Here is a 21,872-nt window from a genome sequence, read left to right on the forward strand (position 1 = left end):
TGGCCATATGGGGAACGGACTGGTACCCCAAGCAGGCTGGATTGGACTCGTAAGCCTGAACTTCATCATCCCTAGTATAGATGCAGATAAGCACAATGTGCAAGTGTCAGCTTTGCCTTGCTCAACCAAGGGGTTTTGACTGCCCACTGAAGAACATCATAGGCAGCAGAAATTGAGAAAATATCGATGCATTTAACAAAATTCAACCACAGACCCTTGGTTTTTCCTCAGGTTTGCTTATAATCAGCATGGTATGTAAAGCATGTACGTTCTGGTGAAGTCAGGTAACAAAACAAGGCTCCTACCTAGTCCAAGAGATGAAACTAAGCCTCCCCGCTCCCCCAGAAAGCAGTACCTTTTCTCCTCTTAATTACACAGAAACAGGCATTTTTGTTCTGGGGGCAATGGCTGCGTGAGAAGTAGTTAATGTCAGTACTATAAACAAAGAGTACAGTATTGGGCAATACTTAGAAGAAACTTTATATATTTGGAATAGAAGGGCTTGGCAAATGACAATTTGATTTTAAAGAGGGAGCGGGAGTACAGTACATTATTGTCCGCCTTCTGCAGAAATCAAGACAGTTCAAATTGGGAAGTCAAATGTAATTTATATAAATTTCTCATGTCACACAAACAGCAAGAATAGCAGCAGAAAGTGAGGTGTGAAGGGCGACGATAATCTACTAGCTGCTGAGCTGGATTTGGATGGGGAAAATCTACATTTGAGTCTTTGCTCAGCCATTAAGTTCAGAGGGTAACCAGTGGGTAGTTGCAAGAATAAGATCATAAACCCCTGTTCTGCTTTGAGCTCGTTTGAGTAAGCATAGGGTACAATTGTTAATGTTAAATAAAATGTAAAAAATAGAATTATTTCCATGATAAAACTTTTAGCTTCCTCTGTACAGGCTTTTGAGCACTTGCATCTCAAACCATACCAATGCAATTCTTGGAAGGACAGTATTGTAAGGTCCCATTAAACCAGCAATTATGTGCATATGGATTACAGTGAACAGGAGATCAATATTTATTAACTAAAGACATACACTGAGCCTTGGGGAAAGTTTATATTTGAACTTCTAGGCTGCATACCAAATGCCAATGAACAGTTGGAGAAAAGCAAGTGTTGTGAATGGTCAAGGAGTACATTTGTCATAGGTATTTTCAAAATGTACCATAATGGCCTCCCAGAAAAATAATAAGAATTTACTTTTATTGTTGTTTTAGTATTTCTACACAATATTATAATGACTTTGCAGTTAAATAAACAGATACTACTACAGTAAATAAAAACATAAATAAAGTGAGGGTACTTCGAAGCAGAGTTCTTGTGAGCAGCATGGTTCTACTTGGCTAGCACTAAGGAAAAACAGATGCCCCATGTGAATTTGCAGATTACGGCTTAATAGGAATCTTGTTCTTGGAACAACAATTAAATTATAGTACTGTAGCAAGAATCCCTATCGCCTACACAGGTTCAAACACTCTGGGGGAAAACCTGGCACTGCAGGAAAAACACTTGTTCCCTCTGATATCTGTCTCATCCCCTTTTCGTTGTTGTTGGTTTGGAAAGAAAGACTTCAGTGCAGTGCTGTTAATGACAATCTTTTGTGACACTTTTTTTTTAAAAAAAAAAAATCTCCAGGATTCTTCTTACTATGATCTGAAGATCCTTTCTCCTCCTCTGTTTAAGAATATATTGCTATACCTAAAGTTGTGGAGAAAGTTGTGGACAAGAGACCGAAACATACACAAAAGCTGAAAAAAAGCCCAAGACAAACTAAACACACAAAATTTATTGTATTTGAAAACAATTGTTTTAAAGCCAATCTTGTACATTGGGATGGGGAGCAGGGTCAATTTCATATCTTCCAATGCCGAGGATTGGAGATAATGTGATAGTTGATAAAGTGAGATGACAAGAAACTTTAAATTAAGACTGCAGTTCTATGCACACTTACCTAAGTGTAAGCCTCAGTGAATGCAGTGGGACTTACTTTTGAATAACTTGCATAAGGGCTCAATCTTACATATGTTTAGACTAAAAAAAGTCTTACAACTCCCAGGATGCCCCAGCCAGCCATGCTGGGAGTTGAAGGATTTTTTTCCTGTCTATACTTGCGTAGGATTGCACCTCAAGTCAGTTAAAAGAGTAAAATTAATTATTAACTATTTCCTTGCCGGAAAAAATGAAAACAGTAATTTTCAGAGATGTGCACATATCATGTTTGGTCCAAGACGGCATTTTGTTATAAATTTATCTTCATTTGAAGCAACAATACCAGCCACGTAAACATCAATATAATTCAAAGCAAGAGGGTAGGGGGTGGGGAAAAGCACTTTGGTGTCTTGCATTTAGAAAACAGATAAAAACATTGACATCAGAATAATATACCAAACCCCCCCCCCAAAAAAAAACCAGGATACCAAATGAATTTTGAAAACGGCTGGGAAGTCTTTCTGGTAATAGCTAAATAGAATTAGACAAATTAACTAGACAAAAGAATGTAGTCTAGATTTGTTATCACAAGAATTTTTTTTTTAATATCATCTGTGACAAGCAATATCAAAGATGCCAACTCTCAAGCGCTGTATTTGGAAACCAGACAACTTTCAGCAACAACACATAGAAGGCATATTGTAATTTTAATTAAATATGAAAACATGAGCTGTGTACATTATTTTTTCCCCCTAAAAAAACACAGCAATTTCAAAAAAGTCTTATTGTAAAATATTTTCATGAAATGAGTGAACCAGCAACACATGCTCTTGCATGCCTCCCCCTCTAAAAACAAATGCGATTAGGAAATAGAGACAGACAAGAAAGTTGGCTCGTGGTAGAAGAAGTGGGGCGGAACTTCAGTATATAAGGACGGGATGCAACACCGAACCCCATTTCCTATGTCAGACCAACAAGAAGATGGGGGGGGCGGGGAAACCTGCACACATTTTGGGTAATACTATTTAACAATTTCTCTTTAGGCTTCAATCTTGGAGAAAAATACTTTTTTTTCTATAATAAAATACATTTGCTTAAATGTAACTTTGTTTCCCAGAAAATAATTTTGTAAACCGTCATTTTTCAGGGGTATTATAGACTGTTTCGTTTCAATATCCTTTCCTGGGCCTCCCTCCCTCCCTCCCCAAATGGGATCTGTTCTTTGAAGTGGAAACAGGAAGGGGCGGTGGAGGCAGAGCACAGCCCGCTTTGCAGACAGAAAGAAAAGTGCGCCTGGGTGGGAGAGGGTAAGGATGTGTGGTGGATAGATAGGTGATAGTTAAAGGTCACTTTCGCCATAGAGAGCTGTAGAGAAAGACATGTAGTCCAGAGCACCCGGTACAGAATCCAGCCCAGTGTAAGGTGCCATTCTAGCGATGCAATATTCGGCTTGATCAGGAGGCAGTTCCCGTCGTAATTCATCCACAGTGATATAGTTCTGTAAGGAAACACAGAGATGTTCTTTTTCCGTTTTAACTGCATGAGGCAGAGACAACTGTATTAATACAAATTGTACTTATTTGTGTATTAAATCAAAGATTTATTTGTTAAATATTTTGTTAGGCTCTTATATATCTATTGGAGTGCAGAATATTTTATAACCTGGAGTATTTTATAACCTGGAGTACTTAATTTCTCAGCCAGAATATAGTAGACACGGCCAAGTGAACTGTGCTGGCGTGAAGGCATTCAAGGCGTTTATTAAGACTTCGATTCCATTCGCCACGTCAAAGTAAGGGCAAAATATTGGTGGGTGGAAGAAGAATTCTGTAAATATCTGAGTACCTATCTGGGTACTCAGATATTTCAATGAAATTACTTCATGGAGTTTGCTCACAATTCACACCGGGATTTTTGCAAGATTAGGGAACACTGGTTTGCCTGGAGGGTCACCATGATCTTGTAAAAACATTCCTAAAATCTTTCTTCTGTGTATGTATTTCAGCCAATCTGAAAACCAGGTCATATTTTGTTCTAAAACTGCATGAACTGCATTCAAGTCTGAACTTACTTTATCTCCAGCCAAGATCTTAAAGGAGGCCATAACTTGGTCAGCTGTATCGGTATCTGCTGTTTCTCGGGACATGAAGTCAATGAAGGCCTGGAACGTCACTACTCCAATGCGGTTGGGATCTACAATGCCCATGATTCGGACAAACTCTGCTTCGCCCTGGACGGTGAGATGAGAGTTAGCGACATATCAATCTACTGACGGCCAGAAAGGATAAAATATAAATGTTACATGTGCACACTATTCCCTAGGGCATCCTTCCCCAACCTGGCACCCTCCAGATATGATGGACTACAACTTCTATCACCACCAGACAGCAGGGCCATTGGCCTGCTGGCAGGGTGTGATGGGAATGACAAGGCATCTAGAATGTTGCACGAGAAGAATGAACTGAAATAATTTCAGTGCATCTGAAATGGGGGAGGAGGCGTGTAAGGAAGACAAACCCAAAATGTGTGGCAGCTCTGTATTCTCCAGCACTGACAATGCAACTGAATCCCAGAAGGATGCTTCTCATTACCCCTAGCCTCTTGATAAGAGTGCAACAAATGGAAGTGAACGGCATCAATGTTTTAGGTGGAGATCTTCTTCAAGCATGGACCAACGCTAATAATGTCCCTATTACTTTGTTCCTAATGACTCATCTATAAGCTCTTGACAATTAATGCTTTTTAAAAAGAAGTGTAAGCCTGCATCAACATGCAAAAAGATCTGTTGTAACTGATTTATTCTAAATCCAGCCTTCCTTGTGTCTATCCCACCATGAGTCATACATGCATGAACAGAGGTGCTATCTTAAATGGAGACTTGCTGGGCTTTCACATAATGATCTTCGTCACCAGGCGACAAAAATAGCTGGAAGGAAGCAGACAGTGGGGCAGTTTGAAGGACACAACAGGTCACTATGGGTTAATTTATCCTCCACGAGCTGCAGCACGCTTCAGCCGCCATTATGAATATGCAGCCCCTCACCACTGCCGTGGCTGGTGTATTACAAATCCATCGGGGGGTGGGGGAGGAATGTTATTTGAGAGTTAAACAATCCTTGCGTAAATTTAAAACAGACTGTTGTGTGCTGTGTTGTGCAAACTAGATTAGTATGTAAAATTCAGCTCTCCTTGCTTCTCCGTAACAGCAGCATGTAGAACCCATAGGTTGATGTTTCTCCCCAGAACATTCTGCGATCTCGCCATAGCCCAGCAATCCCGGTATGTCTTTGCTCTCTTCCCCTTTCTTCAGCCTCCACTACTCTCAGCACTCTCTCTCCTCCTCCTCCTCCCTCTGCAGCTTCTTTTTTGCTCCGCTACTCTTCTCGTAGCCTGTGGCTGAGCCCATCTGTTGTTTTCAGCACTTCCACCTATCCTCTCTCTTTATATCCATCCATGTCATTCAAGCACAGCTTAATTTCTAAAGTGGGTGCTGTTGGGGTTCAAATCTATTTGACCACCGAAATCTTTGGCATAGATGCTAATTCCCCTGCTTTCAAACTGTTATCGGCTGCAAAGCTATGTGTTGTCTTGGGAAGTCTGCCACCGCCTAGTGACTAAAAGCGGTACGGCAAGCTTCATACAAAATGACACGTTTCAATTAATTAATATATGTGAAAGTGAATGACCCTGTGGTGCACAGCTCTAGAGTCCCTTTTGTATGCAGGTCTCAGGCGTCTAGTTTCGGGTGTCTAGGTTTCACAGACTCTTTTACCCTCTTTTACCAAGAACTTGACAAAAGCAGGGGCTGATTGACATGTTCCATTTGATCTTTTATTTTATTTCCCCCGCCAGCCTATGCAACTGGGCTATTCACTAGAGCAGCATAGTATGTAGGCAAGCAATTCATGGAGGTCAGCTGCAGTAACATCCATGAACAGGGAAGCTACAAACTGGATTTTAGAGACCATAGAGATTGCTGCAAACAAACTCATTGGCCCCTAAGCAGTTTCAACTAGTAGTACTCACAGCACAGTGCAATGCATGTTTACTCTGAAGTAAGTCCAACTTTGTTTAATGGGGCTTACTCCCAGGTAAGTGTGCATAGGATTGCAGCCTAAGTCCCACTGAAACCAATAGAACAAGATGAATTAATTCACAGTTTAGGGCACAATCCTATGCATGATGAGACAGAGAAAAGTCCTATAACTCCTAGCATGTCTGGCTGGGAAATGTTGGAAGCTGTAGGACTTCTTTTTCTGTCTAAACATGCATAGGATTGCACCCTAACTTATTCCTTTGGTTGCAATGGGACTTACTTGGAATGTTTACTTGGAAGTTGTCCCACCAAGTTCAACAAAACGCGCACCCAAGCAAGAAAGCATATGATTGAAGCCTTAGTCATGTCATGACTACATTTAGTTGGATTGGGATCAGTCAGCCAACCAAATGTCCAAACTGGCCTTTTCTGTTTTGCCACACAAAGCTAACACGCTGGAATTTTCTATGTAAGGGCAGCCAGATGGTGGTAGTAGGGAATATACAACTATTGCACACATTACTTTGAGTGCAATCCTATACTGACGATCTTCTGTTGGTTGATTGGCTACTGGATTTGGGGGACGCCCCACTGAAGCAACAAACCACCACGACAGATAGGTAAGCAAAACTGCCCAGATGGGGTCACTACTGGCAGAGCTACTGGGGCTGATGGAGGTGGTGTGTCTGTGTGTTACTCTGGCATCATCTTGTATATTGGGTGTGGTGATGCAGGGGTGTTTCCCCACTGTCATATGTTCATTGGCTCCCTCCCTGCGTAGATGGCACGTGAACATTGATGGTTTTTTTTAGAGATGCTGGGGTCATGTCAGCATTTTTTCAACATTTCTATATTTCCAACCTGTGTATTTTCCCCTTCCCCCCTCTTGAGCTGAACATGCATTGGATATGGCAGGTGTTCCACTGGTGTAGTGGGAGTATATCTCCAGTTCTAATGCAGGACTTCTCTGTGAGGCTACAGTTCTATGCACTCTTTACTAGGAATTAGCCCCATTGAGAACAGTAGAATGTAATCTGAGTAAACATGGTAAGGCTTGCACTGTAAAAATATAAACCATTCACAAAACAGTGAAAGCATGGTCGGTGGAATTGTATTGCTCTTCACTGCTGATATCACCGAAAATATTCAAAAGGTGCCCATGGATCTTGCACCACTACATGCCCCACTTGTTGCTGATTTTGTAATAGATTTTATTGCAAACAAATCCGTTTTTAATGGATCGGTATAAGTTATCCTGAATGCCATTTTTGGCAAAAGATAGCACAGAAATTAAATGAATAAGTAATAGTGGATGTGTTCCATGAAGGAAGGATCTCGTATTTGTAAGAACTAAATCTGGCACTATACATGCTGGAGAAATAAGATATTCCTGCAGCAGAAGTGCAACCTTGAAGAAAAGTTGTGTGGACTGAACCACCAATTAGTAAGAAATGCATAATTTTTATGCAAAAAATGTGGACCCTGGGAAAAGGCCCTTTTACTGTTTTGTTTCAATCTTCGCTAAATTATTATTCCTTATTCAGAGATTGGTATCCAGATCCCCAGAGGAATCAATTCAGATAATATTCTGTTTCTTCTTCCAAAAATATACTTCACATCAAGTCAATTCAACTTGTTTTTGATTCTCTTCCAGACACAACTGCAACACTATATAACATTTCATGTTTGAAAGTCATGGGGCTGATGTAGCTTTACCTTGATTTGCTAGATGTATGCCCTTCCCTGTTTAAGGGCCAAATATACCATTGGGAATAGAAGTGATAGGTAGATTACCATATTGTAACCAATGGAGATAAGGCAGGTGCGGAAATCTTCACTATCCATCATGCCAGTCTTCTTCTACAAAGTGTAATTCAAGGATGGAGGAATAAAAGATAGAAATGGAAAGCAATCCAAGAAGAGATGAACTCACGGAAGATGTTATAACGAATGGATTTGCATGAAGGAGGAATGGAAGACAAGATGTATTGAACAATGAAACAAAACAGTACAGTGGTTTGAGAAAGCAAGAGATGTATACATTCCACAGAAAATAAAGATAGAAATGAAAATGTAAATATAGGTGAGAAGAAAAAAGGAATGGAAATATGAAAAGAGATGAAAAATGGGGAAGAGAAAGCAAGACAGGAAAAGTTTAGGGAATTAGGCAAATGGAATGTTTAACAGAGCAAAAAAAAATTGAAAATGCATAAAGAAAAAGAAAAGTATGGGATTGTGATAAAACATAGAGCAGCACATAGAAATATGCACAACAAAATATAAGGACATTGACAACAGATGGATTAAAACAAAAAAGAAGAGAGGGAAGAAATAGGTTATTTCCTTATAGTTCAATATCTGGGTATGTTCCCCAGTAGCATTCAGTACCTGTGCATCGTTTCCAATATCGTAACCCAAGCTGATGAGGCAGGCTTTGAATTCCTCAGGGCCAAGTGTGCCGGAGTGGTCCTGGTTATGCAGTGCGCCAGGCAGCAGGGCATGCAGTGCCAGTGGGGGAGTGGTGGTGTGAGAGAAAGGGAAGAAGCAGGTAAGAAAAGGGCAAGAGAAGGTGGAATAAAGGGAGGTGCCACCATGCAGTGGGTGAAGAAAGATGGGGGTGGGGTGGGGAGGATGGCATGCAGAAAGAGGCAGGGATAAAAAGTGCACAAAATTAGATATGTCGACATTTCCAATTGTGCCAATGCATTTTTTTCTTTTTAAAGTGTATGTCTCACAAAACACAGCAGTGTCAGACCAAACGTTTGCCTATCAACCATTGCTCATAGCAAGCTTTGAAAACCACTTTCCTTCAGACCCTCTTCCCCTTCTAAATCAATTACATTTGCTTCAGTCACTTTAGTGTTTCCACTCAAACTGCAGAGACACACTTGAAAAACCCTGCTGTCAAAGCAAGAATGAAGCCTTTTGAGTACAGAATAAACTGTACGTTTTCAAGAAGCTATGGATTTGCAAGGAGATGTTGGCAGATGTAGTTTACAAATCAATACATCTCCGCTCCAGTGCAGTCATTTTAAGTCAAAAGTTTATATATGAAACAGAACTTTGACTGACTCTGCTCCTTGACGCTCTCAACACTGAAAAGTGAGTCGCTGTCTTTAACATAGGGCTGCTCCTAGATATGATATAAGAATAATTTGTCCCTGGTAATTTCTAAGTTGTAAAAAAGGAAAAGGAAAAAAGACCACATCGTGAATATAAGCTCCATTCAAATGCAGGTGAGGCAGAAGGCTCAGCAGAGCACACTTAAAAGCTGCACACTGTGAGCAGAATTCAGTTTGTTCAATGATTCTTTGTGGCCACTTTTCTTTCCCTTGTATGATTGCTGAATGCAATATTTCATCTGGATCCAATGGTTTGAACTGGGGGTTCCACCATTTAAAGCATGGGTGCAGAGATTCAGCCCCGGGGGCCAAATCCGGCCCTCAGGGTTTTCCCAGAAGGCCCCACCCCTTTGCCTTTATTCCCGCACCCCTTTTGCCTTCAGTCCCAGGTCTTACCAATCTCCCCCTTACCCTGTCAAAGTGGTTGAAGGAGGCACGGAATTCATTCATCTGTTCCTGGCTGATTCCTTTGGCATCCCGGGTCAGAATCTGGTTTTCTACTTCATTGATAGTTCTAGCGATTGTTGTCAGGAGTTGCTCCCAGCCCACTCTGATGTGCTGTAGGAGAAAAGGGAAGATATTTTTTTCCCCAGACTTAAAGTTGAGAAGCGGCATTTGAAGTCTAATTCAATTGCAGTCAAGTGGTCGTACACTTGGAATATATGGTGCCCAGCAGGAATCGGAAACACCTGCCAAGATTTCATTTAGGGTAAAACAAACAAAGAGCTACATGCATTGAATTCATAGCATGTAGCTCTTTGCTTGTTCTGCTCTCGAGTAGGCCCAGGGTCCCCTAATCTGGAATGGGACCACAACATACGTGGAGCTAAAGTTTAATCTTTCCCTGCCTACTAGCAAATCCGCCGCCTCCTCAGTCGCCATGTGTGGGCATGGGTGTGTGGTTTGTATGTGTGGGGAAGAATTCAATCCCCCCTACCCAGGTGCTGAGGTCCTAATCTATGTTAGTGGCACTCCTACCTTAGACTAATTTTAAATCTGCTGCTCGGTTTTATTGTGTTTTTATAATGCTGGTTTTAAGTTTTATACTTTAAATTTTACTTTATGGTTTTTAATTTTTGTGAACTGACCAGAGAGCTTTGGCTATTGAGCAGTATAGAAATGCAATAAATAAATAATACAAAATAAAACTGCAAATTTTTAAGAATTTAACGTAACGTGTACTTTGATCTGTCGACAGTGAAAATAAGAAACTGTTTCTAAAACAGAAGGCCACCTTTACCAAATCTTTTAAGGATTGAATGGACTCCACAGGATCCTCTGCAGCAAGTTTTCACTCCTTGCAGGCTCTTGTCTCAAACATTTAATCCCTAAAGCACTGTGCAATCCACATCAAATCGGGACTAATGGCCAGGTGGTCATAAGTTTAGGGTGACCATATGAAAAGGAGGACAGGGCTCCTGTATCTTTAACAGTTTCATAGAAAAGGGAATTTCAGCAGGTGTCATTTGTATATGTGGAGAACCTGTTGAAATTCCCTCTTCATCACCACAGTTAAAGCTGCAGGAGCTATACTAGAGTGACCAGATTTAAAAGAGGGCAGGGCTCCTGCAGCTTTAACTGCTGTGACGAAGAGGAAATTTCACCAGGTTCCCCATATATACAAATGACACCTGCTGAAATTTCCTTTTCAATACAACTGTTAAAGATACAGGAGCCCTGTCCTCCTTTTCATATGGTCACCCTACATAAGTTTTATCTTGGCTGCTAAGTACAGGCCTCAGGCTAATTGGAGTCAAGTGTGTTGCTGAACTCTGACCAGTTGCCCTAGCTTCCACTTGCCCACATGATAGTATGAGCAAGAACTGTTGCCTGTCAACGTTCGTACACAGTGGCATGGCTAGCCAGTGATACCAGTTTGTCACCTTTTCTCAACAACCACTTTACCAAGGGCAGGGCTGGATGATATAAGGGAGCTCGCTGCGTTCAAAGACTGAAGCGAGCCCTTGGCTTGCATGGCTGCGCTGTCCTTTACCTCCATGGTATAGTTGGTGTGCTTATTGTCAAAGATGAGCGCCTCCTGGATCTGTTGGTGATCTCCCTCCAGCTGATCGATCTTTGGTTTGTAGTTGACGATGCTCTTCTCGTACTGCCGCAGGTGACTGAGCTGGTCCTCCAGAGTCCCGTGCATCTCTATGGAGATGCGGCCAATCTCCTGCAAGAGCCCCAAGGAAACGGGCAGATGAGTGACAAGTTTCAACATGTACGCCACCTGCCTGCAAGCGTTCCCTAAATGGGCTGAAATGCTTTAACCACAGGCCTTGTAACCTCAAGGGGACAGAGCCCGGCTTGCAGGCTATTCAGAGGAGCAGTCAACAGAACTTGGTTGGATTCTTGTTGCCGGCATAAATCCCTCTAGCTCCACTGAGTTTAATATTTTAGCAACAGCCGAAGACTTGTCCAGCTGTATTAGATTCCAGAACATATTTTTGGTTCCTTTTTCGCATGATTGTTTCCATCATCTTCATTAGGACTGCATTTAGTGGTTACATATTACGGATCTGTTAAACCGGGTAGCATCTGAATCAGCTACGTATTGTTTTAAAACAGTGTGCACCAAGATTGGCAGCAGCTTCCCCGGCATGCATCCATATTTGTAGGCGCAGTTAAAAAACAGGTGTAGATGCATAACTGCTCATGCATTATGAGCAGAAATGTAAAATTTCCAGAAATTTTGAAGCCATGAAAAAAAACACGGATCTGAAGTCACTTGGCTGCTTTATGACGGCCTTTCAAACCTGGTGCCCTCCAGATATTTTGGACTTAATTTTCCATCAGCCTCAGGCAGCATGGCCAATGGTTAGAAATGCTGGACACTGTAGTCCAAAACATTTGGAGGGCATCAGGTTGAGGACGGCTGCTTTAGAAATATAAAGCAGCCTTTCTGTTCCTAAATTTATTTCCTGTGCCATTTAGTTTGATCATAAAACGATCATTATACTTTAAAGTAAACTCAGTGAAATTGAATGAATGAATGAAATCTTTATTGCTAAAAGCAATAAGCCTTCACAATTTGATATAATTAGAATACGAGTAAGAAGATGAGCTAATATAAACACAATAACAACAGTGAGTTAAAAAAGATAAACAAAAATACAAGAATATAAAAATGGAGCATCACATTAGCATAAGTTAAGAGATCCCCTATGGGGTACTAGACCAACGTAAATAAAGAAGGATAAAAAATTATCTCCAGCTACCCATTACAATACTTATAAATGGTTTTGATGCCTAGCTCTTAACTTACTTGCGGCCAAGGCAAATTTTGCAACCAAAGCACTGATAAATACATTATTGCCAGCCAACAAGTCACATATTTGCTCAAGGGGAGGTCAGTTAGAAAGGGAACGAAGAATGTAATCAAGAAATTTTTGTCTAGGGGATGTATATAAAGGGCATCACAACAGATAATGTTGAATGTCCTCCACTTGTCCTGACTCACAGATGCAGAGTCTTTGGTGCACAGGGATGTTATTAAATCTTCCTTTTAGGTAGGCGGAGGGCAAACAATGAAAACGCAAAGCTGTGGATGCTTTTCTAAGTGATGCCAGGGTAAGATTGATAAAGTTTTGCTCCAGCCCAAAATATGTTTTATATATTGGGTACCAGAAGGAGTAGGCCATTTGGGAAAGCAAATGTAGGTCAAACCATTTAGAGTCAAGATGATTTTTTTCTTTGACAAGTTGTTTAACTCTATTAGAGGAATAATTTGGTAGGGCTTCCATATTAATTCCATAATGATGGAGTATCATACTGACAGAATTTGCCCAAGAGCTTCGAGGCAAGGATTGTAATTGCTCTAAGTAGCATTTTGGGGGGAGCCGAGTATCACTCATGCCAGCCAGCTTCAGCCAGTATAGGGCTAGCACTACATGCACTCTGGTTTGCAGCGAAATTAGCCCTGTTTCAGCCCTTTAAAAAGGGGCAGGTGTACATTTGGGGATGACCAGCAGAGATTTCAAGAAAGAGTTCTGCACAATTTCTAAGGGGAAAACATTACTGTAACCCCAAATCTCTGTGCTGTACAGTAATTGTGGCACAATCTTCTTCTGGAATACCTCAACTGTGGAAGCAAAGTTGTAATTATTGACTGTTACAGCATCAGAAACACAGGACTCTACAGAACAAAAACCAAACTGTCAAGAATGCACATTTAGTGTTAGGAACGCACAATGGTGACTCTACTCACATGTTGAAAAGTTGAGTATAAATGTCTACTAGTAAAATATACTTCAGAACAATAATTTTAATAATGAATGAAAAAAATAACTATGCTTGGAATCTTACGGAGAGGATTTAAAAAACATTTCCCCCATGGCTTCATTATTTCCAGATAATTTACATCTCCACTTTTTCTATAAAGGTGTTATTACATAGGTTTTAGAAATCATTTTGGGCGGAGTAAAGGTTGGGTAACCTTTACCCAAAATGATTTCTAAAACCTAGGTTTCTAAAACCTAAAGTCTTAAACTCTAAAAGTTTTTTTTTTTTCATAATCCAATTTTTTCAGAAATTAACAAAAACGTTCCCCGGGGGGTGGGGAATTCCAGCAAATTTTTCCCCAGGCCATCACATCTCCAATTATGAGCATATGTGGTATGGAAATATAGCTGGTTGTAGTGTATGTGTTTTAAAGCCAATCTGTTCTTCATTCAAATGGAACTAATGTGGAACATGCACACACTAAAAATGGTTCTATGATGCATCTCAAGAGTCTTCAATCAAACTCCTCAAACACATACAATGGGTCTAAGTAGAGGCGAATGACATGCAGCCTGCATGCTGCCCCCTCCCCTTCTCAGAGGAAAACCCACCAGCTGCCACATCACTGAATTCTAAATTTACCCTTTTAAAGCTTCCATAGCAGTGGCAAACCCCAACTCTTTTGCTGGCAGAGCAGCGGCAATGTCCCTAACTGGTCAAACCTCATCGTTGGCCTTCTAAGAATTGGACTAAAAGCAGAGCCAACACCAGAGGCACCAGAATTTTTGTTGATGTGATATATTCCAGATATTGTGAGATGTGCTTATCAAGAATTAATTGCAGCAATCAATTAACTGCAGCAAAAAGATGTCTGGCCAAAATGTGGAAGAAGACTGTTGTCCCAATGATTAAAATTTGGTTAATAAGATTAAGAAACATAGCCATAATTAAGAATATTATGCACATTTTAAAGGGTCAGAAACAATGGAACCCTTGAGTAAACTACAGGTGACCAATTCAGATCCGGTTCACATGACATGGCAGCCCATCATGGACAAACCAGGAGTTGTTGTGTCATGTGAGTCTGGCTGGCAGGGTTTATTTGAGAGTTAAACAACCATTGCACAACCCATGGTCTGTTGTAGGGTTATGCAAGGTTACTTATTCCTTAACCTCCACTGGCTGGGTTCATACAACACAGCACCCCTTGGTTGGGAGTTACATATTCATAATGGTGGCCATCACACATCGCAGTTCCTCAAGGCTGAATTAATCCCCAATGGGTTGCCATGTTGTCATAACAAGCTCACTATCTCCTATTTCAGTTAACAAAAGAAAAGTGTTGAATATTGCTTTGGCTCCAGTATAAATGGGGAAGCTATACTGATGGTGCACATACAGTCAGCTTTATTCAAATGTGTTTAAGTTAACTCTGTGACAATATTTTTATTTTAGGAAATCTTCTCAAGGAAGCGGTTCTTCAAAATGTAATTTTAATTTAGACAGTAAATCAAAAGTAATTGAGAGAGTTTTGGGTGCTGGCAACTGAGTATCTCAAACAAAACATCAATGCAGTATCTACCCACATCAAAGAAACAGAAAGAAAGAAACTGGTTAGTCAGCAGGGGCATTTCCAGATGAGAGCCCCTTACCATTGCTGAGGTATTACTCTCGTGTGATAAGTTGGAAGTGAGAATACAACTGCAATTCTACATTGCATCTAATAAAGTGCTTTATCTTCACATAAGAAGAGCCATGCTGAATCAGGCCAAAGGCCTAGCTAGTTCACAGTTCTGTTCCCACAGTGACCCTCAAGCAGGACATGTGTGCAATAGCACCCTCCTGCTCAAGTTCCCCCATGACTGCTATTGAGAGGCATACTGCCTCCATACTGGAGGTAATATATAGCCATCATGACTGGTAGCTATTGATAGCCTTATCCTCCATGAATTTGTCTAATCCACATGGAAAGCTTTTCTCTCCCCAGACACTGGGGATGTTGTCTTTGTAGGCTGCGTTTTTTTTAAAAAAATGTTTTTATGAACTTAAATTTTGTATATCAATTTTAAATGTTTATTGTTTTAATCTTTTGTAAACTGCCAGGAGAGCATCAGCTATGGGTGGTATAAATCATCATCATCATCAAGGATGATGCCAGCTCTCTCGGCCTCCCCACCCACCCCTTTCTTTCCTAATGCAATTTGTTGGAGGCAATGATTCAATGTGGATGTTGTGTAGCTCTCCCATAAAAAGTGAGTGAACAAAGTGTGGCCATTCAGCATTATACACCTGGTGTGGAAGAAGCCCAGGACTTCTCTCTCTCTGTTTCTGCATGAACTCCTTCTTTTATGCATGAAAAGACAATGCACAACAGGAGGTTCTTCAGCAGAAAATGGTCAATTGAAGTCTTATCAAGGTTTTACCTCCATCTTGGTTTGGATCCAGGGCCCGATGACGTTGGCCTGAGCCCCGAACTGCTTGCGGAGTCTCTCATTGTGCTGCTGACGTGCATGTTCTTCCATCAGGGCCTGATCCCGCCTGGGAACAAGCTGTCTCACCTTTAGCACAAAGATAAAAGTTTAAGACTATTTCACTTACTGTTGTTAAGCATTGATAAGCACAAAGGATTCTGCAGCTGGTAAAGCAAAGTTGTGTTTGCTGTTAATTGAAAATAAAACCCAACCCTCTTCTGCACAAGCAGTTATTTAAACTGGATTTTCACTTTAAGCAGATTAATGTCTACAAAGCAAAATCAAACCTGCACATTTATTAGCAGCTGAGATGCAATGTTGGAAAATCCAGCAGATCATCTAAAGGCAAGACGGATCACGCTGATGAGATCCCAACAATTCAATTTCTACTCTGCACGAGCGCTAGTGACATAAGTTATCAAGCCTCTCAAAGAATAACTCTTTCATTAGCATTAATTATTACACACAAGACAAGAATAAAATTGAATACAGAATCGACACCAACTTGGTGCCCTCTAGGTGTGTTGGACTACTATGCTGGCTAGGGGATGCTGGGAGTTGTAGTCTAACATATCTGGAAGGTACCAGGTTGGGGAAGGCTGATCTGCACTGTGGATTACTACAAAACAAAAGACAAGAAATGAATGCACAAGTGCCCATCAAAGAGAATTCACACTATAGCTGCAATCCTAGGCACGCTTACTGCAGAGGAAGCCCCACTGAATTTAGTGGGATTTACTCCTGAGTAAACATGCATGGGATTGAGCTGCCAATACCTTGCCAGAATGCCAAAAGGGACTTGTGTCTTCCCACCTATAGGAATGTTAAGCCTGAAAAGTGACTCACATGGTCCCATTTGCCATTGATTTCTTGTGGTGTGATGGTGGTGTAGGGGTTGGTTCCTGCCATGTTGACGTGGTAGGTCTGAACAATTTTTGACACTTCATTGTGGATTCCTAGGATGGCCTGCCGCTCCTTGTCCGCATCTGGCAGGGTAGCTTTGAACTGTTCATGGGCTGTGGTCAATCCCTGAATGAAACAGATAAAATGAAATAAGTAAATAATAATAATAATATACAAAAAGGAACACTCCGTAATGATGTGTGAGAAACATGAAGACAGTACGGAAAAACTGTGTCTGTACTAGAAAAGCAGAATAACTTAAGCACTGCACTCCATGGCAGGGAAAGATCCTTTCCATATATTGGAATTTTAGACATTTGTACAGCTGCACTGGGTCAGTGGAAATTTAAATGTGCAGCAAATACAGCTTTCGGCAGTGTTACTGCTAAAAAATCTGCTAGAAATTTTTTAAGGCAAGATTGCCAAAACCAAAGAATCTTGTTAATATTCTTGGAGGCTGGCTTTTACATAAGTTAAGGGTTGGGATAAAGAATGCATCTATTTTGAAACACGGATGCAGATTTCTCATTTGAAACAGAAGTGCCAGAAAACATACCTACATGCGACCAAAGCCATCTTGCCACATATCCATTCCAGCAAGATCCATAAATCGTGCCTGTCAAACTTGCAAACCAAGCCCTGCCAAATGCTTGCAGTTCTAGAGACACACAGTAAGGCCCGCAAGAGGCACAATTCTGCTTGTCCTAGTGAGTCTGCACTAGATCTGTTACTCTTCATTCATTAAAAGGCAAGCACACTTTGGCTCAGTTCAGACAACATGTTAGTCAACTCAGCGTGAAAACTCCACTCAACAGTTGAGTTTCTGGGAGGTACCTCCCCACACAACATGTTCTAACTCCACCAGTGTGTGATTGTGGGCTACCATGCAGTTGAGTAAAATCCATTGCAATGTTTGATTGACAGTTCCTCCACCATTGCGTGGAGTGTTTTCCCACCAGACAACATGTTTCTCAACAGTGGTGTAAAAACTCTACCATGGAGTTCTAAATCCACTGTTGAGAAACATGTTGTCTGAACTAAGCCTTTAAATCAAGGGTGCAGAACATCAGCCCCAGGGGCCAAATTTGGCATTTCAGGGGGCAAAATCAAACCCTCCAGAATACCCATGCCCATTTCCACTAGCTCCCTCATTTTCCTCCAGCCATTGATCATTGGCTGGGGCATGCTGGGAATTTTTACTGTCTAATTATGCATAGGATTGCACCCTTCATGTATAATTCTTGAAGTCTGTTGCTTTATTTTAAGTAATAACAACTGTGTGTGTGGGGGAGGGGGACTGATTGATACTGGGAACACAGTGAGTGGGAAAGAGAGGTGTATCCCTTCTCTCCCCAGTCATTCCCCCAATAAAATTGCCTCCTCCCCATGGCTTTTAGCAAAAAACATTCCCATTATCGTGAATGGAAACTTTTCCACTAATCTCCCAGTGGCAGTGGGGAGGGGGATTTTCGGGGTGTGTGTGTGTGTGTGTGTGTGTGTGTGTGTGTGTGTGTCACAACTGGGGAGTGAAGGGATAAGACTCTTGTGCACTGCAATCCCAATAACAATCTGGCCCCTCCCACCACTGTAATTAATTCAAATTACACAACAAGTGTAGCTACATGTTACACATTAAGCATAATGTGTAATTTGGCCCTCAGTCAAAAATTAAGAAGAAATTACAATGTTTGTTTTCAAAGCATTAGGAATAGATCCACATTTTGAAGTGAACCAACCTAATTTGCATTTGCTGAACTAAAATGCAGATTGGAACACAGTGATCCTTTGGAATGAACACTTCCCCAAATTTTGCAATGCAGTTCTTGGCTCAAAACTGCATACAAAATTGAGTGTGTCAGGGAAGCTTGCTTACCAACATGTACACATTAGGGAAAATAAACGTGAAAATAAACGTGAAAATAAACGTGAATGTTTGTGCAGTTTTATTTTTTAAAAAAGTCTTTGGGAGAGGGTAGGCATTTCCTATGCTTCAGTTTGGCAGTAAGTCTTCGAATCAGTCATTAGCCTGGTTCAGAAGACACTTTAAAATCACGGCTTTAAAGCCGTGGTTTAAAGTGTCTTCTGAACCAGGCCAATGTTTAATATCCTGAAAAAAGCACCAGCTAAAACCACAGTTAAAGAACGTAGATCTAGTGTGAGAGAGGGACTCAAAAATACCTGGATCTCCTCAATAGTATGGACAATGAAGGTGTCCTGAAGATCCTCCATGGCTCCTTCCATCCAGTTATTGAAAGGGGCTGCTCGTTTGGCATATTCTAGGTACAACTGGTCAATTGTCTCCAGTAATTTTTCTGTTCTCTATGAAAACCACAGAAAAAGAGAAAGACAGTTAGACAAGAATGTAGGCATCACATCCTGAACTTTTTCCTATATTGACTTTTAAAACACTGCACTATTTCTTCTTTTTGTGTCTTACCTTTCTCCTAGTATTTTCTTAAAAAGATACTGTAATTAAGCTACCCAGGCAAAGGCATTAACATTTTTGGCATTTAAAACAGTACAATCTCCATTTTCCAGACAGTTGACACAGTAGCTAAAACATTCACATAATCTGAAACTGCAGTCAGGAAGTGGTTCATAGTTTATATGAAGAGTAAACACTGACTTGGAGACACAGATAATCAATGTTTGAATATACTGGATTCTACAAGGCATCTAAATCAGCCAGCATGATGTAGTGGATAGAGTCTCAGACTAGGGCTGGGATGAAAAGTGGATGACTATGGGCCAATCACTATCATTCAGGCTAGCCTACCCTCTTGGGCCTGTTCAGACAACACACTAAGCCATGGTTAGGCCGCTAACCCTTTTGCAGCAAGTGGTTAGTGAGCATGTTTAAACCGTGGTTATGTAGCCACCATGGTTAGGAATGTTCACACAAAACACTAAGTTCACATGACGTGCTAAGCCATAATGTTTAGCTCAAAATGCTTAACCATCATGGTTTAGTGTGTCGTCTGAACAGGGCCATAGGGTTGTTGTGAAGATAAAACGGTGGGGGAATACTATGTGCACCACTGAACTCCATGTGGGAAGTGTGGGATATAAATGTAATAAATAATCAACAGTGTGAACCATAATATAAATACTGTTTTATGGCTGTCTGATAAGCTTTTAAATCTGTTTTCAGGAACATACTCTTATTATTTATTTATTTTAGACATTTCTGTACCATCCTTCAAGAGAAATTCCCAGGGCAGTTAATATAAAAGGGGGATACAAATATTATGAAGATACGAGTAAAACAAATCAGAACAACCACAAATCATAAAGGCTAAATTTAAGTCTAAAAGGCCTGGAAAAATAAAAATAATTTGCCTGGCATAGGGTGACCATATGAAAAGGAGGACAGGGCTCCTGTATCTTTAACAGTTGCATAGAAAAGGGAATTTCAGCAGGTGCTATTTGTATATATGGAGAATCTGGTGAAATTCCCTCTTCATCACCACAGTTAAAGCTGCAGGAGCTATACTAGAGTGACCAGACTTAAAAGAGGTCAGGGCACCTGCAGCTTTAACTGTTGTGATGAAGAGGAAATTTCAACAGGTTTTCCATATATACAAATGACACCTGCTGAGATTTCCTTTTCGATACAACTGTTAAAGATACAGGAGCCCTGTCCTCCTTTTCATATGGTCACCCTAGCCTGGCAACAACCATGGACAATGAAGTAGATACCAAAAGGCATTCTCTGGAGAAGCATTCCATAATTGGGGGGCCACTGCTGTGAAGGCCCTTTTACTGGTAGCCTCCCACTGTGCTTCAGATGACAGGGACACTCTCAGAAGGCCCTCAACAGAAGATCTTAATGTTTGGATAGGCATATACATATAGTCAGGAGGCCCGTCAGGTAAGCCATGCTTCTAAGCCATGAAGAGCTTTAAGGTGCAATCCAATGGATGTTTAGATAGAAAGGCCTTCAACTCTGAGCATGCCCCAACTAAACATTCAGAGGGTTGCACCCTTAAAGACTAAAACCAGTACTTTAATTGGGCCTGGAAATGAGCTGAAAGCCATTGCAGCTGGCAAAGCACAGGTGAATCTTGAAATGCACAAGCATCTCTTACCTCCAATGCTTCTCGTCGTTTCTGGGTCAGAGCCCCAAGGTTATCCCACTGGTCACATATTTTTTGGCACCTGGCATTGACACTTGGTGAATCGTAATAATCCAGCTCACTAATAAAAATAATGGGGAGAAAACACTTTGTCAGATACACACTGATAAGTTAGGATCTATTCTTATTCTTAATCATTATGTCCTCGCGCAACAGCAGAATCAGTTGGAAGACATTACAAAGATCATAAAAAGAGGCTGGCTGGATCAGACCAAAAACCAATCTCGCCCACCATCCTGCTTCCAACAGAGGCCAATTGAAATCTCCCCCACTGTTTGCCCTGCCCTGCTCCACCCAGTGGTGTACTGCCTCTGCACATGGAGTATTCAGTGGTGTACTGCCTCTGCCCATGGATGCTCCATTTGGCCATTATGGGTAATAGTTGTCAACAGATTCAGCCTCCATAAATTTTAAACTAGAGGCTATCCTTACGTCTTGCAATGGCGAATTCCACAAATTAACAATTCACCTTATGAAGAAGTACTTTCTTCTGTCAGTCCTGAATCTTCTGCCAATGGGAAGGATCCAATGGTGTTCAGTGGCTAGTGCTATCTATGTGGTGCTAGTGGAAACCAATGCTTGTGCCACATCAATTGCGCTTGCTAGCGGGGCACATTTTCTTCCCAGTTTAGGCAGTTGACTCCACATTTTAGTGTTATGAGGTGAAGAAATACAATTCTTTATCCAATTGCTCTACACTGTGCATAGTTTTATTAGCTCTGTCATGTCTGCTCTAAGTCACCTCTTATGAACTCAGGTAAACCCTTATTTGGGCTTGCAGACAACATAACTAACTAGAAACAGGTGTTCAAATGTGAATCCATGTCGTCTACGCCCACCAGCTGTGTAACTCTTTATCGTGTTTTGTCAAACATCACTTTGAAGACATCCTTTCCCCCCTAGTCAGTCTACACGACAGGTCAAAGTTTAGTTCCAAACAAGGGTCTTTCGTGTCTAAGACCAGATTTGCCTTTGAGCTGAATGGGATTGGAAAGCCGACTGAGTTCTGAAAACTCCACTGATGGGTTATGTGCTTAAAAGTGAAGC

The 21,872-nt window shown here is 41.1% G+C and overlaps 1 protein-coding gene across 5 annotated transcripts in view; it reads right to left on the reverse strand.

The window, feature by feature from the left end:
• Nucleotides 1-2,016: 2,016 nt before the first annotated feature.
• ACTN1 (actinin alpha 1) overlaps nt 2,017-21,872 on the reverse strand; it is a 110,508-nt gene continuing 90,652 nt past the window's right edge. For 2 of the 5 annotated variants that reach the window (XM_063117583.1, XM_063117580.1), the window contains exons 13-21: nt 20,778-20,886; nt 18,868-19,008; nt 16,633-16,815; nt 15,739-15,873; nt 11,088-11,267; nt 9,506-9,652; nt 7,767-7,832; nt 4,008-4,166; nt 2,017-3,434 (exon numbers count right to left, since the gene is read on the reverse strand). In XM_063117583.1, coding sequence (XP_062973653.1) covers nt 3,276-3,434; nt 4,008-4,166; nt 7,767-7,832; nt 9,506-9,652; nt 11,088-11,267; nt 15,739-15,873; nt 16,633-16,815; nt 18,868-19,008; nt 20,778-20,886 — 1,279 coding nt within the window. In that variant the 3' untranslated portion in view covers nt 2,017-3,275. Of the gene's footprint in view, nt 3,435-4,007; nt 4,167-7,766; nt 7,833-8,360; nt 8,442-9,505; nt 9,653-11,087; nt 11,268-15,738; nt 15,874-16,632; nt 16,816-18,867; nt 19,009-20,777; nt 20,887-21,872 lie in introns of all 5 variants that reach the window. The other 3 variants (XM_063117584.1, XM_063117579.1, XM_063117582.1) reach the window with 2 other exon arrangements.

This window comes from Elgaria multicarinata, chromosome 2 (genome assembly GCF_023053635.1).
Source record: "Elgaria multicarinata webbii isolate HBS135686 ecotype San Diego chromosome 2, rElgMul1.1.pri, whole genome shotgun sequence".
NCBI classification, from domain to species: domain Eukaryota; kingdom Metazoa; phylum Chordata; class Lepidosauria; order Squamata; family Anguidae; genus Elgaria; species Elgaria multicarinata.